General features: G+C 60.3%; 2 protein-coding genes across 3 annotated transcripts; one reads left to right on the top strand and one right to left on the bottom strand.

The window, feature by feature from the left end:
• The first annotated feature begins 13 nt into the window (after positions 1-13).
• HHATL (hedgehog acyltransferase like) lies at positions 14-8,901 on the top strand. 2 transcript variants are annotated; one of them, XM_045295053.1, is made up of 12 exons: positions 14-132; positions 1,649-1,767; positions 2,075-2,142; positions 2,582-2,695; positions 2,822-3,016; positions 3,304-3,513; positions 4,121-4,292; positions 4,901-5,045; positions 5,164-5,199; positions 7,697-7,898; positions 8,305-8,446; positions 8,673-8,901. In XM_045295053.1, the coding sequence occupies exons 2-12, from the start codon at positions 1,662-1,664 to the stop codon at positions 8,792-8,794; spliced, it is 1,512 nt and encodes a 503-aa protein (XP_045150988.1). In that variant the 5' UTR covers positions 14-132; positions 1,649-1,661; the 3' UTR covers positions 8,795-8,901. The 2 variants fall into 2 exon arrangements, with proteins under 2 accessions (XP_045150988.1, XP_004708721.1); XM_004708664.2 differs by having other exon boundaries at positions 14-170.
• A 311-nt stretch (positions 8,902-9,212) lies between these two features.
• Positions 9,213-15,367, bottom strand: KLHL40 (kelch like family member 40). The gene is made up of 6 exons (XM_004708550.2): positions 14,198-15,367; positions 13,145-13,305; positions 12,507-12,614; positions 12,157-12,342; positions 10,505-10,651; positions 9,213-9,648 (listed from the first exon to the last, which is right to left on the bottom strand). The coding sequence occupies exons 1-6, from the start codon at positions 15,365-15,367 to the stop codon at positions 9,537-9,539; spliced, it is 1,884 nt and encodes a 627-aa protein (XP_004708607.1). The 3' UTR covers positions 9,213-9,536.
• Between the last annotated feature and the right edge of the window lie 3,799 nt (positions 15,368-19,166).

The raw sequence follows: 19,166 nt of genomic DNA, 5'->3' as shown, positions 1-19,166 counted from the left end.
ACTGGCTGTCACCACTCACCGCTCATAGCCTCGAGGGGGTGGGGACCCCAGCACTGGACACAATTCACCGTGGCCCCAGAGCCCAGCCAGTCGGACAGACTCACGGTCGGACGCAAGCCCTCGGAGCCTCAGGTGGGCAGGCTGCCAGGGTCCCTCAGAGCCGCATCAAGGTCAGTGCCAGCTGGGGAAGCGGCCCCTCCACTGGGGGGGGCCCTGAGAACGGTGGGGCCCACCCCAGATCATACGCCCCAAAGTGGGCTTTACCCAGGGGCACCTGGGGAGGCAGTGTGGGGGGCAGCCCTGGGTCTGCAGGTCAGCCCAGGCCTGGGGGGTGGTCTATAGGGGGGTGGGGAGCCCTTGGGCCAGAGACTAGCTTTGGCCCGGCCCACCGAGGCCCTGCTGGGGACACCCCGCACCGGCTATGGGTAGCTAAAATTGGAAAGTGGCGAGTGGGAGGCAGCTGACAAAGCTATTTCACGGGCTCTTCACTATGCTCCGGTTTCAAGCTCCTGCTCCATTAACCTGATCCCCGGGGCTCCCTGCCCCCCACCCAGCCAGGAGAGGTACCTCCACTTGTCAGTGGGAGCCAGGTCGGACCAGCGGGCTCCCACTGACAGGAGAGGCGGCAGGGCATGAGAAGAGGCAGAGCTGTGTGACCTTCGGGGGTCCTTGTCCCTCTCTGGCTCCCACCCTCCATCTGTGTAATGGGGAGACCGCGAGGATGATGAGGGGGAGGAGCTGGGGTGGACACCCCCTCCACACCGGCCACCTCTGCACTTTGCCCAGCCCAAGAGGGGGGCCCTAGCCACGCTCCTCCCTTTCATCCGAGCCCTGACTCCCGACAGTCTGCACCCCAGACAGGGCACCTGGGAGGCCTTAGCCCATAGCGGGTGCAAGCGAAAGCGGGGGGTGGGGGGGGGTGGACAGCCTGGCCCGGCAAGCCTGGGGATGAGCTAGGCCCTGGCAGGAGGGAGCCAAGCTCACCCCAGGGCCTGATACCGGTCAGCACCTTGGACAGCAGCCAGTGCCCTCCCTGGCGCCCGCCTAGCCCCACACCCTCCACGCCAGGGTGCCTCCTCAAATAACACCGGCTCCTACGGGCCTCCAAGACCTGAAGGCACAGCTTTCTGCTGCCACAAACAGGCACGGGCCTGGGGCCACAAACAGGCATGGGCCTGGGACGCAGCAGGCTGGGCACAGGGTCTTGTGGGGGGCCGTGGGGGTCAGGGAGAAGCGGGGGTGGGGGGTGGGCAGGACCTGGAAGAGTCACAGGGTCTCAGGGAAGGAAGGGCAGCTCAGGGAGTTGGGGGCGGTCCAAGTAGGGGCCTTTGGCGAGGGTCACCAAGCAGATGGGGACCCTGGGGACCAGGAATGCAGGAGGTGATGCGTGCAGGTAGTCACGGGGGTGGAGGCACCAGGTGTGGAGGAGTGGGTGCAGGTGAGGAGCAGGGGAAAGGTGTGAGTTCAGAGGGCCATTGACACGGAGTCCTGGGCACAGTGGGACCACCAGGGATCCAGGGGTGGACAATGGCACCGGTCCCCAAAGGGCAGCAGGGGCCCTCTCATCTGAGTGGGACTGGCACCATCTCAGTCAGGAACCCCGCTCTGGGGCTGGTGGCTGGGTGTCCTTACAGCCTGTCTCTCCCAGCCCCCTCCCGGCTATGGGCATCAAGACAGCATTGCCTGCGGCTGAGCTGGGCCTCTACTCCCTGGTGCTGAGTGGAGCCCTGGCTTATGCTGGCCGGGACCTTCTGGAGGCATCGCAAGGTAACTGACCACCCCCACCCCCACCCCAGGGGCCCTGGAGGCAGGGAGTTTCAGGGCTCCATCAGACAAGGCAGGGTCAGCAACCCAGGCTACTCCCCAGGCCCTGCGGGTTGGGCTGAGCCAGGTGCAGAGAGACGTGGTCAGAGGCACCGAGAGACCCTCACTCAGAGCTGACGTCAGCGGCTGGACTCAGACACACAGAGAGACCCTGAGAGACTGTGACCCAGGGACAAACCAAGCCTGATAGCCTCCCTAAGGGTGGGGGGAGGTGAGGGGGCCTCCCTCTGAGGCCACACTCTGTCCTCAGATGGGGCCCACAGGAAGACCTTCCGGGAGTCTGTTCGGCCGGGCTGGGAGTACATTGGTCGAAAAATGGTAGGTCCTCGAGAGACCAGAGGCCACCTTAGGGTCCCTAACCCTTGGCACATCTCTTCCACTCTAAACCCTGCCCCCACTCTTCCCCATGGCCAATGTGCCCATGTAACAGAGGGCAACGCTGAGGCTTGAAGTGTGTGTGTATTGGTGGGGAGAGGGTCCCCTGGTTTCAGCTTCTCCTTAGCACACCTGGGGCAACCTCAGCTTGAGCTCTACTTCCCTGCATCCCCCGGCCTCCCACCATCAGACCCTTCTCCTTAAAGAGACGCCTCACCCTTTGCCAGGGGCAGCAGGATCAGGGTGGTGTGCCAGCCATGCAATGCCCTCAGTCCTCTGCTTCTATGCTGATGCTGCTCCCTCCCAATGCACAGGGGTCAGGCGCAAGCCCACCCTGAGCCTTTTCCCACGTGCCCCCTCCCCCACCCACCCCGTCCCACAGGACGTGGCTGACTTCGAGTGGGTGATGTGGTTCACGTCCTTCCGTAATGTCATCCTCTTCGCCCTCTCCGGACACGTGCTTTTTGCTAAACTCTGCACAATGATAGCCCCCCAGGTGAGCCAACCCGGGCCTCCCCAGCTGCCCGCCCCATTCCCCTAGCTCCTCCTCGGGCACCAGGGCTGGGTCCTGTCCCATTCTGGGTCCGCCCTGTGACCAGAGCTGCCTGCCTCCCTCCCCCAGTTCCGCTCCTGGATGTACGCGGTGTACGGGGTCCTGGCTGTGGCTGGCACGATGGGCCCCGGGTACCTGCTGCTCTTGCTAGGCCACTGTGTGGGCCTCTACGTAGTTTCCCTCTTGGGCCAGCCCTGGCTCTGTCTCGGCCTGGGTCTGGCCGGCCTGGCCTCCTTCAAGCTGGACCCTCTCATCTCCTGGCAGGTGTGTACTGGGGCAGGGCATGGCGAGGGGTGTGGGGTGACAAGCCTCTGGCTTCTCGTCTGTCTGCAAAGGCTCCCCATTCCAAGCACCCAAGGGTTCCCTCGTTGTCCCCACGCCTCTCCAAGCCTGCAGGGAGGCGTCTTGTGCATTCCCAGCCATTGAAACGGCCCTCGAAGCCCAGTGTTGACTGGCCGTGGCCAGGCTGGGTTCCTGCGGGAAGCTGGGTGGGCGTCCAGGAGACAGAGGCCCCCTGGTGAGCTGGCGGCTACCTGTTCTCTCCCCTCCAGAGCGGGTTTGTAACGGGCACTTTTGATCTTCAAGAGGTGCTGTTTCACGGGGGCAGCGGCTTCACGGTGCTGCGCTGTACCAGCTTTGCGCTGGAGAGGTGTGCCCACCCCGACCGCCGCTACTCCCTGGCCGACCTGCTCAAGTACAACTTCTACCTGCCCTTCTTCTTCTTCGGGCCCATCATGACCTTTGACCGCTTCCACGACCAGGTAAGTGGACGCCCTGGGGGCCTGGAGGACAGGGGGGAGTCTCTCCCTCCCCCACCCCTGCACTGCAGTAGGGAGTGCCCAGAGAGAGAGGTGGGGTCTCCCTGGGGAGGCTGAGGAACCTCCTGGTAGGGTGGAGGGGAGGGTTATGGGCTGGGCTGCTAACCCAAGGTCAGCAGTTTGAAACCACTAGGGGAAAAGTCTTTCTACTCCCATAAAGAGTCCCAATCTGGGAAACGAATCCGCAGGGGCAGTTCCACCCTGTCCTATAGGATCACTAGGAGTCAGCATCGACTTGCTTGCAGCGAACTTGGGTCTTGTTTGTTTGCATGGGCACACTGTGACAGCCCCCTGCCCCTCCCCACCCCCCATAATCCACCTCCAGGATGCCAGGAAGATGCCATGTCTCCCCCTCCTCAGAGCCCCAGGGGGGTGCCATTTCCTCCTCCAGCTGCAGCAGGAACCACATGCCCCTCCCTAAGAGGCCCTGGGATGTGGGTGTTCCCCTCCTGCTCAAAGGATCCCCAAGGTCAGAAGAGCACCCCGCACTAGGACTCCAGTCACTCTCAGATCCCCCTCCTCCCACAAACACGCTCCGCCCCCGCCCCAGGTGAGCCAGGTGGAGCCGGTGAGGCCGGAGGGTGAGCTGTGGCGCATCCGGGCTCAGGCAGGCCTCAGCGTGGCCACGGTCATGGCGGTGGACATCTTCTTTCACTTCTTTTACATCCTCACCATCCCCAACGACCTCAAGTTCGTCGGCCGCCTCACCGACAGCGCTCTCGGTGAGTGAGCGCTCGCAGAATCAGTCGCCAGGCACTTACCAGAGAGCAGGAAAGCGGGTGGATCCCTTGAAATTTGAGGGGCTTGGGGTTAGCTTTGCTGACAAAGCCCACCTCATTATGAGCCGAACTCCATAACCCTGGAGGGGAACCCTGCGGAGCAGGTTGGACATTTCCCCAGAACTGGTGTCCGTGGGACCAGGCCCAACTCTAGCACCCTCCTCAGGACAAGGTGGAGGGAGGGACCTAGCGCCTCTCTGGGAAGCAGTGGGCGGGGCCCCATGGGGGCGGGTCCAGCTTTAAGACCACCCCCGGGAAAAGGTGAAAGGAGGGGCCTAGCTGCTCCCTGGGAAGTAATGGGCGGGGGCCCCCATGGGGGTGGGCCCAATTCCAAGACCACCCCTGGGAAAAGGTGGAGGGAGGGGCCTAGCTGCTCCCTAGGAAGTAGTGGGCGGGGCCTCCATGGGAGCGGGCCGGGGGAAGAACCTCCCCAAGACACGCAGAAAGTCTCCGCTGATGGGCGACTTCAGAGCCTCCTGTGAGGGTTGGGGGGCCCAGGAAGGGAAGATTGGCGCTGTGCCCCCCAAGCCCTGGCTGCGCCCTTTCCCCAGCCCTCCTGGCTTACTCCAACCTGGTGTATGACTGGGTGAAGGCGGCCGTCCTGTTTGGTGTCGTCAACACGGTGGCGCGCCTTGACCACCTGGACCCTCCCCAGGCGCCCAAGTGCATCACGGCGCTCTACGTCTTCGGAGAAACGTGAGTACCAGGCCAGGGTGGTGCCTGGATGCCCGCCTGCCCAGGGCCCGTCCACCCGCCTGCCACAGCGGTATCCCTGCAGCCTGGCTCACAGCCGCCTTTCTGTGTCCTTTCCCAGGCACTTTGACCGAGGCATCAATGACTGGCTTTGCAGGTGAGCTTGGCAAGGGTTGGCCAGGTGGGGCCAGGGGCGGGCAGGCGTATGCGCCCTGCCGGGAATCTGAGCAGCAGTGCCCAGGGATTACCCCAGACCAGACCAGAGGAGGGCAGGCCGGCTGTCGTTGCCCAAGTCAAACTGCACGACTTCACACACTTGGACTTGGAAGGGGGCCTGGAGGCTGAGAGAAGTGGTCTGAGTAGAGAGACCCAGCAGGTCTAGTGGACGGGGCTTGTCCACAGATTGGGGGTGGAGGTGGGGATGGATAACCCAGATTCTACTGTCTGGGGCAGTGCAGGTGTGGTTTCCATAAATAGGTTTTGGAGGTGCCTAGGTTGGGATCTGGAGACATAGAGGTGCAGGGTCGTGGATGGGGCTCGGTGTCTGCAGTTGAGAGAAGTCTCGGGGACCCATAGGGCTCTAAGCATTGTCAGCATGTGGGGTGGTCTTTAGGCCATAGGAGTGGGTGAGTCCTCACGGTAGAGATTGTTGGGGATCAGAAGGGAAGGTTGACCTTGGATCTGGAAGGATTCTGGTTGGGGGCAAAGGGAAGAGCCAGCAGGAGGACTGAGAGGGGTGGTTAAGGGAGCAGTAGAAAGATCAAGGCCCTACAACATTCTGGAAACCAGGGGAAGACCATCTTACGGGGAGCAGCGGGGTCCACAGTTGCCGAGGGTCAGGGAAGCTGGAGACTGAGCACCCGTGTTGGTGATGTGGTGGTCTCGGCCTTCCACTGGAGAGGCAGGGACAGGCGAGGAGCCACAGGGAACTGGGAAGTTATCAGGAAGTGTGTGGACGACTCCAGGGAGAAGCCTGGTACCGACCCGGAGAGAGGTGGAGGGAGTGGCCAGAGGGACTTGTGGGATGTTTTAAAGATGGGAAATCATGGGAGACATGTGAGGGGAATTACTCAATAGAGAGGGGAAGCTGGTGATGCCAGATAAAGGGGGTGGTTGGTAGAGTGAGGTCCTGGGGTGGTGTCCAAGGTGGCTGGTTGGCGGGGTAAGACGAAGGATCCCACCAGAAGGCTCCAGGTTCTCCATGAAGGAGGAGGCAGGGTCAGCAGCTACGAGATCCAGGGTTGGAGGCATGGAGGTAGGCAATGTCTGTGCCTTCCCCCCTCCCGGCTCTGCCAGGATCTACTACCATACCACCCGTGCCCAAAGGAGCAAGGGAGCAGCTGCCTAGAGGAACTTTGGCATTGAGAGCCCAGGTGGGGTCTGGGGAATGGCATTATGGGCACCACTATATGAAGGCATGAGGGTCCACTCCATGAGTGTAGCTTCTCGGGGGCAGATAAGGAGGGAGAGGTGGGTACATGAATTGTCACGTTATTTCTAATAAGGGCCCATGGGCTATGAGCCGGCGAAGCTAAGAGAGGCAAGTCAGGAAGGCGGTGTGGCTGTGGCGAAGGGGGTGGCCCCGTGGAAGTGGGCGGTTGAGGTGGAGTGAAGTGGCCAAGGAAGAGAGAAGCCAGTCACTCAACGGGTCTCCCACCGAGGTCACCTAACAACTCTTGATAGAGCACCTACTGTGAGCCGGGCACTGTTCTAGGCACTGGGGATAACAGCCGTGAACATGGCAAAGGCCCTGAAAACTCACGGAGCTTACAGTCTAGTGGGGAGAAACAGACCGTACCCAGGTAAACAACTACCTACCTAAGATCGCAGTGAAGAGCGGTAGTGTTAAGAAGGAAACAAACCCGTGTACGGGCATAGAGCTCACTACAGGGTGGATACTTTCGTTAGCTGGGGAGTGGCATCTGGGTAGGCCCCTCTGAGGGGGTGATATTGGAGCTCAGCAATGGGATATAACTCACCCCCTGCCGCTGTGTGCAAGAGGGACCCTAGGGGAGGGGCGAAGGCTTAAGCCAGGAGACCGCCTACCAAGGAAGCTCTTACACCTGTCTGAGAGAAGTGATGGTTGCCAGGGCTGGGGTGGGGTCTTGGAGATGGCCAGCAAAGACAAGGATGGAGTGGGGCAGATGGGATATGCCAAAATCAGACATGGGTGGCGAGAGACATCGAAAATCCAAGATGGCGCTAAGGCTTCTGCTAAGCCAGGAAATAAGTGGCGTGCGTGGCTGAGATGAGAGCGGGGGGGTGGTGCGATGCTGGTCTAAGCAGAGCAGGGAAATCTTGGTCATTTGAGTGGTTGAGGTGCAGTAGCAGTTTGTATATTGCCCAAGACACAGATGTGTGTGTGTGTGTGTGTGTGTGTGTGTATGGGGGAGGGGGGGCAGTCACTGGCAGAGACAATATTGAAAGTCATAGGTCCGATGAGATCATTTGGGGATCGAGTGAATGAGAGAAAGCTCACAGGCTGAACCCTCACTAAGGAGAAGGTGGGCAAAGGAGGAGCAGTCCCCAAGGACCATCGGCATGTTCAGTGTGCCCAGAGTGACAGGGTTGAGGGGCGCTGTGTATGCCCTGCCCATCTGGTATTGGTCTCTTCCCGCACTCCCGTCATCCCATTCCCCCGGCCTTCCCTGCAGGTATGTGTACAACCGCATTGGTGGCGAGCACACCGAGGTGGTCCCGGAGCTGGTGGCCTCAGTGGCCACATTTGCCATCACCACCCTGTGGCTGGGGCCCTGTGACATTGTCTACCTGTGGTCACTCCTTAACTGCTTTGGGCTCAACTTTGAACTCTGGGTGCAGAAGCTGGCAGAGTGGGGGATCCTAGCGAGAATTGAGGTGAGCAGGGACAGGGAGGGGGGGGCTGGGTGGGTTGGGTCACTAGAGGGGGCAGCTGTGCCCCTCCCAAGTCATCCTGCTCCACTCAGTGCCCTGCCCAGAACCCAGAACGTTCTTTCCCCCACCTTCTGGGTTGTCAGGCCAATGACTCAACCTGAGAGTGTGTCCCTCCCTGCCCTCTTGCCCCTAGCTCTAGGCCACACTTCAACTGTGGGGTGCTGGGCAGCAGGGATTGCCCCTGCCGGTCAGGTCCTGCCCTCTCTCTGCCCCTCTTTTTGAACCAGGGAAGAGAGCTGGCTGACTGGGGTACTCAGGCACAGCCCCGAGCAAGGGCACTGACAACCGAGCTCTCTTTCCTCTGGGCCTCTGGTCCCTCTGCCCACGATCCTGCGGACGGATGGAGCAGGCCTCCCTGTCAGAACAGATGTCCCGCAGGGTCCGGGCCCTCTTCGGGGCTATGAACTTCTGGGCCATCATCATGTACAACCTCGTGAGCCTCAACAGCGTGCCGTTCACAGAGCTGGTTGCCCGGCGTCTGCTGCTCACGGGTGAGGGTTGGGGATCAGGGGTCAGGGACGAGAAGATGGAGGCTGGGCCAGGCATCTGCCTTGAAAGGATTGCCCCCCCCCCCCCCACTAGCTCCTCCTCCCCTGCAGGACTCAGCTGGGCAGGGGGGTGGGGGAGGGCAGCCTAGTGGGGCGAGGGCTGGGAAGGGAACAAGGTCCGGAGGACAGGGGCTGGCCCTGGCATGCCCTCTCCTCGCCCGCCCCACAGGCTTCCCTCAGACCACCCTGGCTGTCCTGCTTGTTACCTACTGTGGAGTCCAGCTGGTCAAAGAGCGGGAGAGGACCCTGGCGCTGGAGGAGGAGAAGCTGGACAAAGAGAAGGCCGAGTAGGCGGCGAGGAAAAGGACCCAGCTTCGCTCAGCTAGGCCTGGGCCCCAGGCTCGGGTCAGGCTGACGGGGCCTGGCCCCACCGGGGAATAAAATACTTTTCTACCAGAGCCGGGCTGTTCCCTGCCCTTCCTCCAGCGGGCTCCAAACACCTTATCCACTGGCTGAGGACTGGAGGGACAGGGAGGCCAACTCTTGGAGCCCACAGACTTTGCAGGGCAGAGAGCACCCACCTGAAGGCCCCATCTCGGGACCACCGTCCAGTCCAGCCTCTCAAAGGCCCTGAGCCCAGACTGAGCCGCTTGGTTAGAAGGCGCTTTATTCTGCTTCAAGGAGACTCACCCACGCTGTGTGCTTGGTGGGGGCACACACCTCCCCCACCCCCACCCCCACCCCACCGAGACAGTGAGGGAGGGCACTGGGTCCTATTTCACAGTGTGCTCAGCATACCCAGCCAGGTGGAGGCAGGGCCAGGGCAGAACCCAGACAGCCCCCTACAGTTCCATCTCATCACCCAGGAAGACCTGGGAGTGGGTGGGGTGGGGAGCTATGGAGACACAGCGGGGCGGGGCCTGGAAATTCTCAGACCAGGCTGCCAGCTGGCCGCTGTTTTGCTTTCCGGAGGCATGGTCACTCAGGCAACACTGCAGGTCCAGGTGGGCTCTGGCCCTTGCAGACACCCCGCCTGGAGGCCAGGCCCGTGTGGCCGTGGGACAGGCGTGCGCTTAGCTTGGGCACTCGGCTGTCACATCTTGGTCAGGCGCAGCACATTCAGCCGGACGGGGAGGAAGGTGGCACCGGCCGCATAGGCAATCTCCCGCAGGACCCCCTCCCACTTTCGTTCCTCTTCATTGTACCTGGGGGTCGGTGATGGGGGGAGAGGGGCAGGGTTGGACAGCTAGGTCAGCCAAGGTCCCAGGTGGGACCCGGCAGGAAGGTGGGGGAAGGGGTTGCTGGGTGCGCCCCTAACCCCAGGCCTGTCCCAGAACCATCTGCTCCTGGAGATTCCCAGACCCAGGACCCGCCTTCCAAGAAACACCCACCCCCTAAGCCACCCACCTCATACTCCAGGAAGCCCAGCCCCCATGACCTATGGGACACCTCTCTCTCAAGAATCACCGCAAGCCTCCCCGCCAGCTTTCCTCCCATAAGGTCTGTGCCCGCCACCCTGCATTCCGGCCCTAGGAGTGTCCTGCGCCAGCCCCCCACCCCGAGGGGTACCCCCAAGTCCCACTTGCCCAGCAGTTCAGGGGGCACCCCAGCTGACCCAAGTCACTTCTCCCAGCACCCTTAAAGGACCAGCCATGAAAAGCAGTGGCCTGAGAAGCTGAGGCCTGGCTGCTCCCCAGCCCTGTCCTTCCCAGCAGTCCCCTCCAGACCCTGCATCCAGGAGGGCCGCGGAGGAAAGGCCCGGCCGCCTTCCCACGGCTCCCTTTGCTCCCTGGGCAGTGTATCTGGGGCTCTGGGCCCTAAGCGTGGGGTCAGCTCCCGTGAAACTTGGCCCTTCGCAGTGGGGGTGAGGGTGGCACAGGTGCCAGCTCAGGCTTGGCAGCCAGTCGAGTGTGGGCACTTGCCCCTCCCCACAGCACCCTGGATGAGGATTTGGTGGGAAGCCCAGGTGACCTGCCTCGTGTCCCATGCCCAGTCATGGGGTTGGCCAGTGGGGATCTGTCCCCACCCTCCGCTCCAGCGCCTACTTGGGGCTGGGCTCACCTCCAGATGTCATTGAGTTCCGTGGGGACCAGCTCCCCAGACTCGGTCTCCAGCGTGGCAAAGCCACCGAGGGCATAGAGGGCACCCCCCAGGCTGACGAGGCTGAGGGAACTGCGCTCCTGTGGGAAGGCCTCAAAGGTCGTCCACCTGGGGGAGGTGAGGAGGTGCGTCACCCAGGGTGGCCCCCCCTCAGGCCCTCACCCCCCACCATACCAGTGCCCACGACACCCACCACCCCTCTGAAAATTGAGACCCAGGCTCTTGCCCACACTCCCAGGACAACTTCCTTCGCCACCCGCTCTGGAGGGCTGCTGCCCATCCACTCACCCCTGCCTGACCTCAGAGGAAGCCTGTCCCCTCTGGTCTCCACTCCTTCCCCTTTCCTGTGTGGCCCCTGGTCCTGCCACCCCGCCTCCTCAGTAACGTCCACCATGAATGGCCCTCTTCCTGTCCTGAAGGAACTCCTGCTCACTAACTCACTACCCTTGGGGGGAGACCTCCTGCTCTGAGCACCCTCCCCCTCCACCCAGTCCATCTCTCTCGTTTCACCTCCCTCCCATCATAGCCCACTAGCTCCTGGTGTCCGACAGGCCTGCCCCCTTCCCCAGCACCTGCCACCCCTCCAACCACACCTTTGCAAAATCTTCCCTGTCCCTCAGGACCCAAGCCTGGGCTGCGCCCTCTGTGCCCTCTCCCCCATGGAGTGTGTGCTGCCCTTCCCAGGTCTCCCTCTGGCTCACCCCTCCCGGCTGCAGGCCTTTGCCCCATGGGCTCCCCTAGACACTCCACCCCAGTCCCCTGGTTCCTTGTGTCCTAGCTGGACCCTCACTTTTAGTGAGCCCAGGGTTCTCCAGTACAGGGGTTCCCCACACACTCAGAAGCACCCCCTTCTCCCTTTCTCTGAGCCCCCAGCATCTAATCATGTGCCCAGCCCTGCTTGTTAGAGATGCAGCCTCTCACGCATCAGCATCTGCATTTCGACAACACCCTCGGGAGATGTAGGCAGCCAGGACAGTGTGGGAGGCCCTGGGCTACGTCTCTCTCCTGCCCTGTCCCAGCTGCACCCCTGCTCCAGGCCACCCATCCGGTCTCCCTGCCACCTAGAAAGCTTCTAAGCTGGCCCCTCAGTCAGCTGACATGCAGGGTCTCAGTAAAACCCAGGCAGGAGCATACAGCCCTTTGCAGGCATTTCACTGCCCTCAGGAGAGCCCCTCCCTCTCCAGCCCCAGGATCCAGCAATCCACCCTCCCTCACCCTACACGCCACCCCACCCCAGTGTGTCCCCTAATAGGCTCTGTCTGTTTTCCCCTAACTGCTGGGGCACCACCTTCTCGCAGTCACCCTCAACCCTCCTGCAGGCAGAGCCCACCGGGTTCCCTCTCCTGCCGCCACCCACCTGACCCGGGACAGGGCAGCTTCTGCCCAGGTCACCCCTTCCCACCCAAGGAGCTCCCTCTAGCAGACCACATGGGACACACCTTGACCCCACCTGTCTGGGAAGCTGTTTCCCTGCCAACTGCCACTGCTGCTGGGCCAGCGTCTGTGGTCGGCTCCCACCCCCCACCCCCTGCACAAACGAGACTAAGGCCACACAGGCTCTTGGCCCCTGGTTATCCAGCAGCTCTGGAGTGGCGGGTGGGGTGTCAGCATACTTGTTGTCCGAGATGCTGTACACCTCGATGGAACTGGTCAGCCCGGTGTCAGTCACCCCAGCAGCCACAAAAATCCGGCCATCGTGGACCGTGGCCCCGAAGAGTGAGCGTGCAGTCTGCATGGGCGCCAACTCCTTCCACTCAAACTTCTTGGGGTCGTAGACGCACATCTTGTTTAAGCACTTCCTGGGAGAGGGGAGGACGAGGGAGGGGAGTGGGCGGGTGGACTGGAGGTCAGACTGTGGCTCCTTCCAATCAACGCCCACTCCCTCCCCACCCCCTGCAGCCAGGGAAGCTGACCAGCCCCAGAGGTGATGCTGCTGCTCCAAACCACAGTCCTGTGGCCTCACCTGTCACTACCTTTGCCGCCGATGACGTAGACTAGGTCCATGTGGGATAGCACTGAGTGGCCGTACACGGCATAGGGCAGCGGGTCTGACTCACCCCATTTGAACGACCTGGAGGAGACGGGAGATGACAAAGCCAGTGCAAAGCCAGCTTCTCCATCACCCACCCACGCACCCAGCGCGTGCAAGGAGGCTTCGAAAACGACGTGGGCATATTCCGTATCTTTAAAAACTCCATTTGTTTCCCCCCTCCCTTTTTCCCCCCTTTCTCTAAGTCCCCGAGTCTTCCAACCCAAACTCACTACCATTGAGTGATGCCAACTCACAGTGACCCAATAGGACAGGGCAGAACCCATCCTGGGTGATTTCCAAGAATAACTCTTGAAGAGAGTAGAAAGCCCCTCTGTCTCCTGAGGACTGACTGGTGGTTTTGAACTGTGGGCTTTGAGGATCGCATCCCAGCACACAACCCCTACACCAGCAGGGTCCCACCCCTCATATTCCAAGATACATTGCCAGAAGTCCCCAGGCCTCTGTTTCTGCTCCCACCCCACCCCCTCCACACACACCCACGCCATCGCCAACCCTGGGCCGCAGGCTAGAACCCATCCCCAGCCCCCGGGTCCCAGGCCCTCGCTCACAGCCGGTCGTAGCACATGACCGAGTCCAGGCTGAGCTCGCCATCCTTCAACTCACGGCCACCAACCACGTAGATGGAGTTCAGAGCCTCCCCCAGGCCGAAGAGGCAGCGCGGTGAGGGCAACGGAGGCATCCCCAGCCACTCGGAGTCCAAGTGGTCGAACTGTGGGCCAGTTGAGGAGCACCCAATCAATTACGGCCCCCACATGCCAGGCCCAGGCCCCCTCCCCTGCAGCCCCCCAGGACTCCAGGGAGGGCCAACGCAGCCTGGAAGCATACTGCGCCCCTCTCTGCGCGCCCCACTGCCAGGGGGTGGTGTGATGAGATGGATGGTCAGCAAACAAACTCCCGGCCCTCAGTCCATCTGACTCCGAGACCCCGGAGGGTTTCTGAGATTGTCTTTACACTCCTAAAACTCCTCATCTCCCCCTCCCCAGCAGCTGGTGGTTGGGGGGCTTCTCCACTAATGCCCAGAGACAACCATGATAGCACTATGACATGGCACAGATTTGAAGGCCACGTCTGGAGCCTCAACACTGGCACCAAGCTGCCCCTCACCCCTCTAGCAACTGCCCCGGCCTCAGGCCCGACCCACCCCAGACTCCTCATTGCTGCTCGCCCTTCCTTGCTCACACCATCTCCCCCTGTCCTGCCCCCTTCCCCGAAACACCACCAAACTCTGTCTCCAGAGGCACCCTCCTGGCAAGGCTCAAACTGGTCTCCAGGAACCTGCCCCCTGCACTCTGAGCTGGCCCTAGTTTTACCATCTGTACAATGGGACGGTCTCTGCGCTGGGCCCGCTCCTCCTCCAAGGTGTCTGGCCCCAGTCCATGCGCAGAGCCCAGACTTTCAACCACAACACCCCAGGGGCAGGGGTGGGGTGGGGGGCTGCCTTTCAGCTGTCCATCAATCACCCTGGACTACATCTTATCCTAGGCCCTGCGCCACCTCTCCAAGTACGCCCACGTGCTCTCCTCCTCCCCAACCCCTCCACCTCCATCCTGTTCCCAGATCCCAGACCCCGTGCTGGCCGCCCCCATCCGGGCTCCCAGAACCTGTAGGAAGTAGGCGCTCATAGGGTCCTCTTTGTTGTCTTCGTTGTAGAAGAGACCCCCGGCCACGAAGACCTGGTTCTCCTTGGTGACCAGACTGACGTGGTTCTTGGGGATCTGCGTGGACAAGGACGCGCAGTAGCATTCATTGGTGGCCGGGTCATAGGCCACTGCGCCCCCCTCGCTGATCATGAAGATGAGCTCGTGCAGGAACATGCCAAAGCGCAGCGTGTCGTTGAGGATGCCGGGAAGGACGCGCTCGCCCTCCTCCTCCTCAGCGGTCTCTTTCTCAGTCTCGCCCTTGGCCTTGGCCGTGCCCTGGTCCATTGCCTTGGACCCCGCGGCCTCCTTCTCCTTCTTCTTCTTGCGCAGCACGGTGATGCGGCCCTCGTGCGCGTCCTTCACCATCTGCACCTTGCGCAGCAGCTCGGGCTGGGCGCGCACCAGCGGGTGCCGCTCCACGCGGCTCTCCAGGAAGGAGCGCGGCAGCAGGCGGCAGCGCACGCTCTCGAAGACGGTGGGCAGCGCGCGCTGGCGCTCCGCTTGCGCCTCCGCGTCGCCGCCGCCCGCCCACCGCATCACCGCCTCGAACACCGCCTCCTCCTTCTCCACGTTGAGGCCGTCGCTGGAGATGATGGCGATGAGCTCGTCGGCCGAGAGCCCCAGGAAGTCGGCGTCGCGCGCCACGAGCGCGAAGCGCGCGCAGATGAAGTCGCGCGCGGCCACGGCGAGGCGCGCGCAGTCGAGCAGGAGGCCAAGGCGGAAGACGGCCAGGCAGTTGGCGAGGCACAGGCGCTTCTGCAGGAAGGACACGCAGATGGTGAAGATGGACGGGATCTGGAAGCGGTGCGCCGCGGCGAACAGCTCCTGCACGCTCGCCTCGTCCAGCGCGATCTCCGACGTGTACAGGTAGTGCAGCACCTGGGCCACCACGTCCGGGGACACCTCCTCCAGGCGCAGCTCGCCCGCCCGCTCCGTCTCGGCCAGGAAGCGCGCCCTGAAGTAGGGGCTGCAGGCGGCCAGCACCAGGCGGTGGCACGGGAACTCGCGCTCCCCAGCATGCACCACGCAGTCCAAGAACTTGCCATGGTCCAGCATGTCCTTGAGCCCGTCCTGCAGGAGGGTCTGCTGGTACAAGCGCTGCTCCTCGACCTGCTCCAGGCCCAGCGCCATGGTGGGTGGCTTAGCTGATTGGGGACCAAGACTGGGACACACACAACAAGCCCTTGGGGCGCTGCGCCTTCGCCCTCCTGCTGGGGCACACTTGGTCTGCGCAGCTGTCTTTGCCCAGCTATATATAGCTGTAAGGCGAGTAGCCGGGCCGCCGGCGGTGACGTCGAGGGGACAGCTGTATAGAGGTCCTCTCCCCCAGGAGGCTTTGACTCAGCCCTGGTGGCTCATGGGACAGGGGCGAGGAGAAATTTCTGGACCCTCCCTGCAAAGGCAGGCTGCACTTGGCCTCGTTTCTAAATGGAGCACAACAAGACCTGTCCAAGATGCCCCTGGGTGGGCAAGCCCTGACCCTCAGCCGCGGGGAGGGCGAAACACCGGTGCCCCTCTCCCAGGGTCCCTCTTATTCCGTGTCTCTCCGGCCCTCGTGCCCAGGTGTCTGAATTCCTCGCTCTTTTATCCCACTCCAATGCCCTGGACACTGCTGTGAACTTGGCCCTGACATTCACCAGGTAGGGACCTGGTTGTCCCACCTTTAAAATGAGAACAGCCCCACCTCTGGCCCCTACCACTTGGTGCCCAGCTCTGAGGGCCTCTCGCGACTGCCGGAGGACAAGAAGGTGCCTCCCAGAAACAAACTCGGCACTTTCCCATGGGGTCTGGGGCAAATCAGGCAGGTCTGACTTAGTTACACCAAGGCACTGGGCAGTGAAGCTCAGAGGGCCTCCAATAGCCTCTGCTGGAGTTCAGATGCCCTGAAGCTCTGTGTCCCTGTTCTAGGATGTTGTTGTCGTTAGATATTGGATATGCTAGAAAATTAATCTCAGGTGTCTAATCTCATAATGGCTTAAAGGCCCAGAGTGAAAACTAGTGGGGTAGTGGGTTACTTGTTAGGCTGCTAACTGCCAAGGCAGCAGTTCAAACCCACTAGCCACTCCAAGGGAGAAAGATGAGGCTTTCTGCTCCCGTCACGAGTTGCTGTCTCAGGAACCCCTAAGGACAGTCCTCTTCTGTCCTAGAAGGTCCCCGGGAATCGAATGGACTCTGTAGCAGTGAGTTTGGTTTTTGTGGGGGGTTATTTCATTCATTCATTTATGAGGGGGAGTGACTTTCTGGATTCTCATGTTCACAAACTAACATTATTTAAGAGTTTGATAGTTTTAGTAATCCAGGACTTTGTCAGTACCCATTGTTCTTGGCTGTGCCGGGCATGATCCGAGCCAACTCAGAAAGGACCCCATGTGCAGTACGGAGACACTGGCACAGCCATACCTGCCTCAGGGCCCCTGCAGACTGTCTATAGTCTGAAGAGTCGAGATCGATGGAGACTGTGGACCACCAATCCCAAAGCCCATCCTGTCCCCAATCCTGACACCCACCCTGCTCTCCCAACACACACACACACAAACACACCAGCCTCAGCCAAAAAGATTAACTCATTCCCAAAGTGCCAGAGACTGCAGCTGTGGGTTAAATTTAGCCCCTGGGCACTGCTGTGGGGCACTCCCCCATCATCCCTCTGAGTCACTTGTTTATAACTCATATTTAGGGGGGAGGGGGTGAGACAGGGTGGGGAATGTCAGGCTAGGCCAGGACTGAGTCACCTCCCCTTTTGTGATCTCAGTGATGCCACGACCTGTCCCTCGCGAGCAGGTGCTTCACCCATCTCTAGTTCACCCCATCCATAGGTCTCTGGGGTCAACCAGATCTGTCTACCTCCATAAACCACGGGGATCCCTCCCTGCCTTGATACTCCCCTACTGACAAATTATCCAAATTGCCAATCAAATTCTCATTTTACAATGACCAGGGCAGGAGGTACTGACTGAACAATTCATTTAAATTTATCAAATGACTCAATGAGTTACTTTTAGATGATGATGAATCCCATGGGGCTTAGGTCCTACCATGCAGGCCACTCAAGTATTTATATGCTGGCCATTCACTCCTGGAGAACCTACTATGTGCTGGTCGGAGTGGTGGAGATTCCTCGGGGGACGAATCAGGCAGGAAGCCCTGGCTTTGTGGAGCCTACGTTGGAGGGAACAGGAGGAAACAGCGATAAGTAAAGAGTTACACCGGATCCAGACGGTAGCGACTTGGGAGAGGGGGAAGGGGGCAATGAAAGTGATAAGTAACATCGGTAAACCTTTTAAACGGAACAGGCTGGGTGGATTCACTGAGAAAGAAGGTCACGTCCAAGCAGCTCCGAGCCCCCAAAGAGGAGGATTCCAGGCAGGGCAAAAGCCTTGAGGCAGAATGATTGGCATGTTCCAGAAACTTCATAGAGCACAGCGGGCTGCAAAAGTGACTGTTTGAACTTCAGTTTCTCCCGGGAGTGACATGGAGAGCCATTGTCGGATTGCTTCCCCTCTTGGGTCTGGAAAATTCCAACGTGCACAGAAGCAGAACAGGCAGTGGGATGGCCCTTGGTCACCCTCTCCAGCAACGCTCAGGTCATCCGGTCTCGGTGAGTCTTATTTCTACCCCAACTCACCTCACCAATCATCCTGGGAGAGGGGCTGCCCAGGGATGGGACGAGAGTGGGGGAGACAGAGAGGAGAAAGAATGACCCCAGGCTTTTAATGGACTCACTTCACCCTCTTCATTTTCCCTGCACTTAATCTTCACATCCCAAAGACAACCGAAATTGAGACGAGAGCAGACAAGGACTAGTCTGATGAGGGCTCTACAACAGGAGAGCAGCTTGTCCTTGTTAGTTGCTGTCCGGCCCAGTCGGGGCTCACAGCTGCCTTAAGCATCACAGAAGGAAGCGCCATCCCACAGCCCGTTACCTCAATCCATCTCCTTGAAGGTCCCCCTCATTTGGGCTGACTGCCTGCTTTGCCAGCCGTGGCAGTTACATCATCTCCTGTCAACTTGCGAAGGGGCGGAGTCCAGCCTGTTAATCAGGTCGCAGCTTGATGACCTCATTTGGAGGCGCCACGGAGGTGACTAGCTCACCGGAAGCCAGATACACACTTTCACTCTCTGTTCCAGCTTCCTGCTGACAAGCCACATGGAGCTATGCTCTAGCCCTGGAGCTGGAGGAGCCACGTGGACACCCCCACCAGCACTGAGATGCTTCCACCACCACTGGATCCATAAGACCATCCACCCACTGGCCTGTGATCTTCCTGCATTTGGCATCATTGTGTGTGTTGCATTGAGTCTGAAGAGGAGTTTATAGATTGACCATGGACATATGGGCTGATGATATCGGACTTATGGACTTGATCTGGACTGGGCTGGGGTGTTTCTCAATATACAGTTACTCTTTGACATAAAGCTTTCTCTTACATATATATGAGCGTCCTGGGTTTATTTCTCTAGTCAACCCAGACCAACACACCAAGCATGCCAGGCCTCTCCGATGATGGGACCCTCCTCCTGAGGTGTCCAAAGCACGGGACACAAAGTGTCACCGGCTTTGTTGGGACGGAGCACTCTGAGGGCATCTCTCTTCAGACATGTGCACATTCTTGGGGCCCTCTGTGGACCATGCAACATTCTTTGTCAACACCATGACGTTACTGTGTCAGTTCGTCTCCCATCTCCTTGTGTTAGTCTGGGTACTTCAGAGAAACAAATCCACAGAAACTCATATGTATAAGAGAGAGTTTTATATAAAGGTTAAGTGCACCTCAAAAAACATCCCAACCCATTGCTGCCCAAGCCCACAAGTCCAACATTAACCCATATGTCCAACACCGATCCACAAAGTCCTCCACCATCTTACAAAACACACAATGATGCCGACTGCAGGAGGAAAGCCGAGTCAGTGAACATGTAAGCATCTCAG

This window comes from Echinops telfairi, unplaced genomic scaffold (genome assembly GCF_000313985.2).
Source record: "Echinops telfairi isolate 266 unplaced genomic scaffold, ASM31398v2 ScPeMD7_4225;HRSCAF=4972, whole genome shotgun sequence".
Taxonomy (NCBI): Eukaryota; Metazoa; Chordata; class Mammalia; order Afrosoricida; family Tenrecidae; genus Echinops; species Echinops telfairi.
Note: the sequence above shows the minus strand (reverse complement) of the source record. Positions and strands in the feature narration are given on the sequence as shown.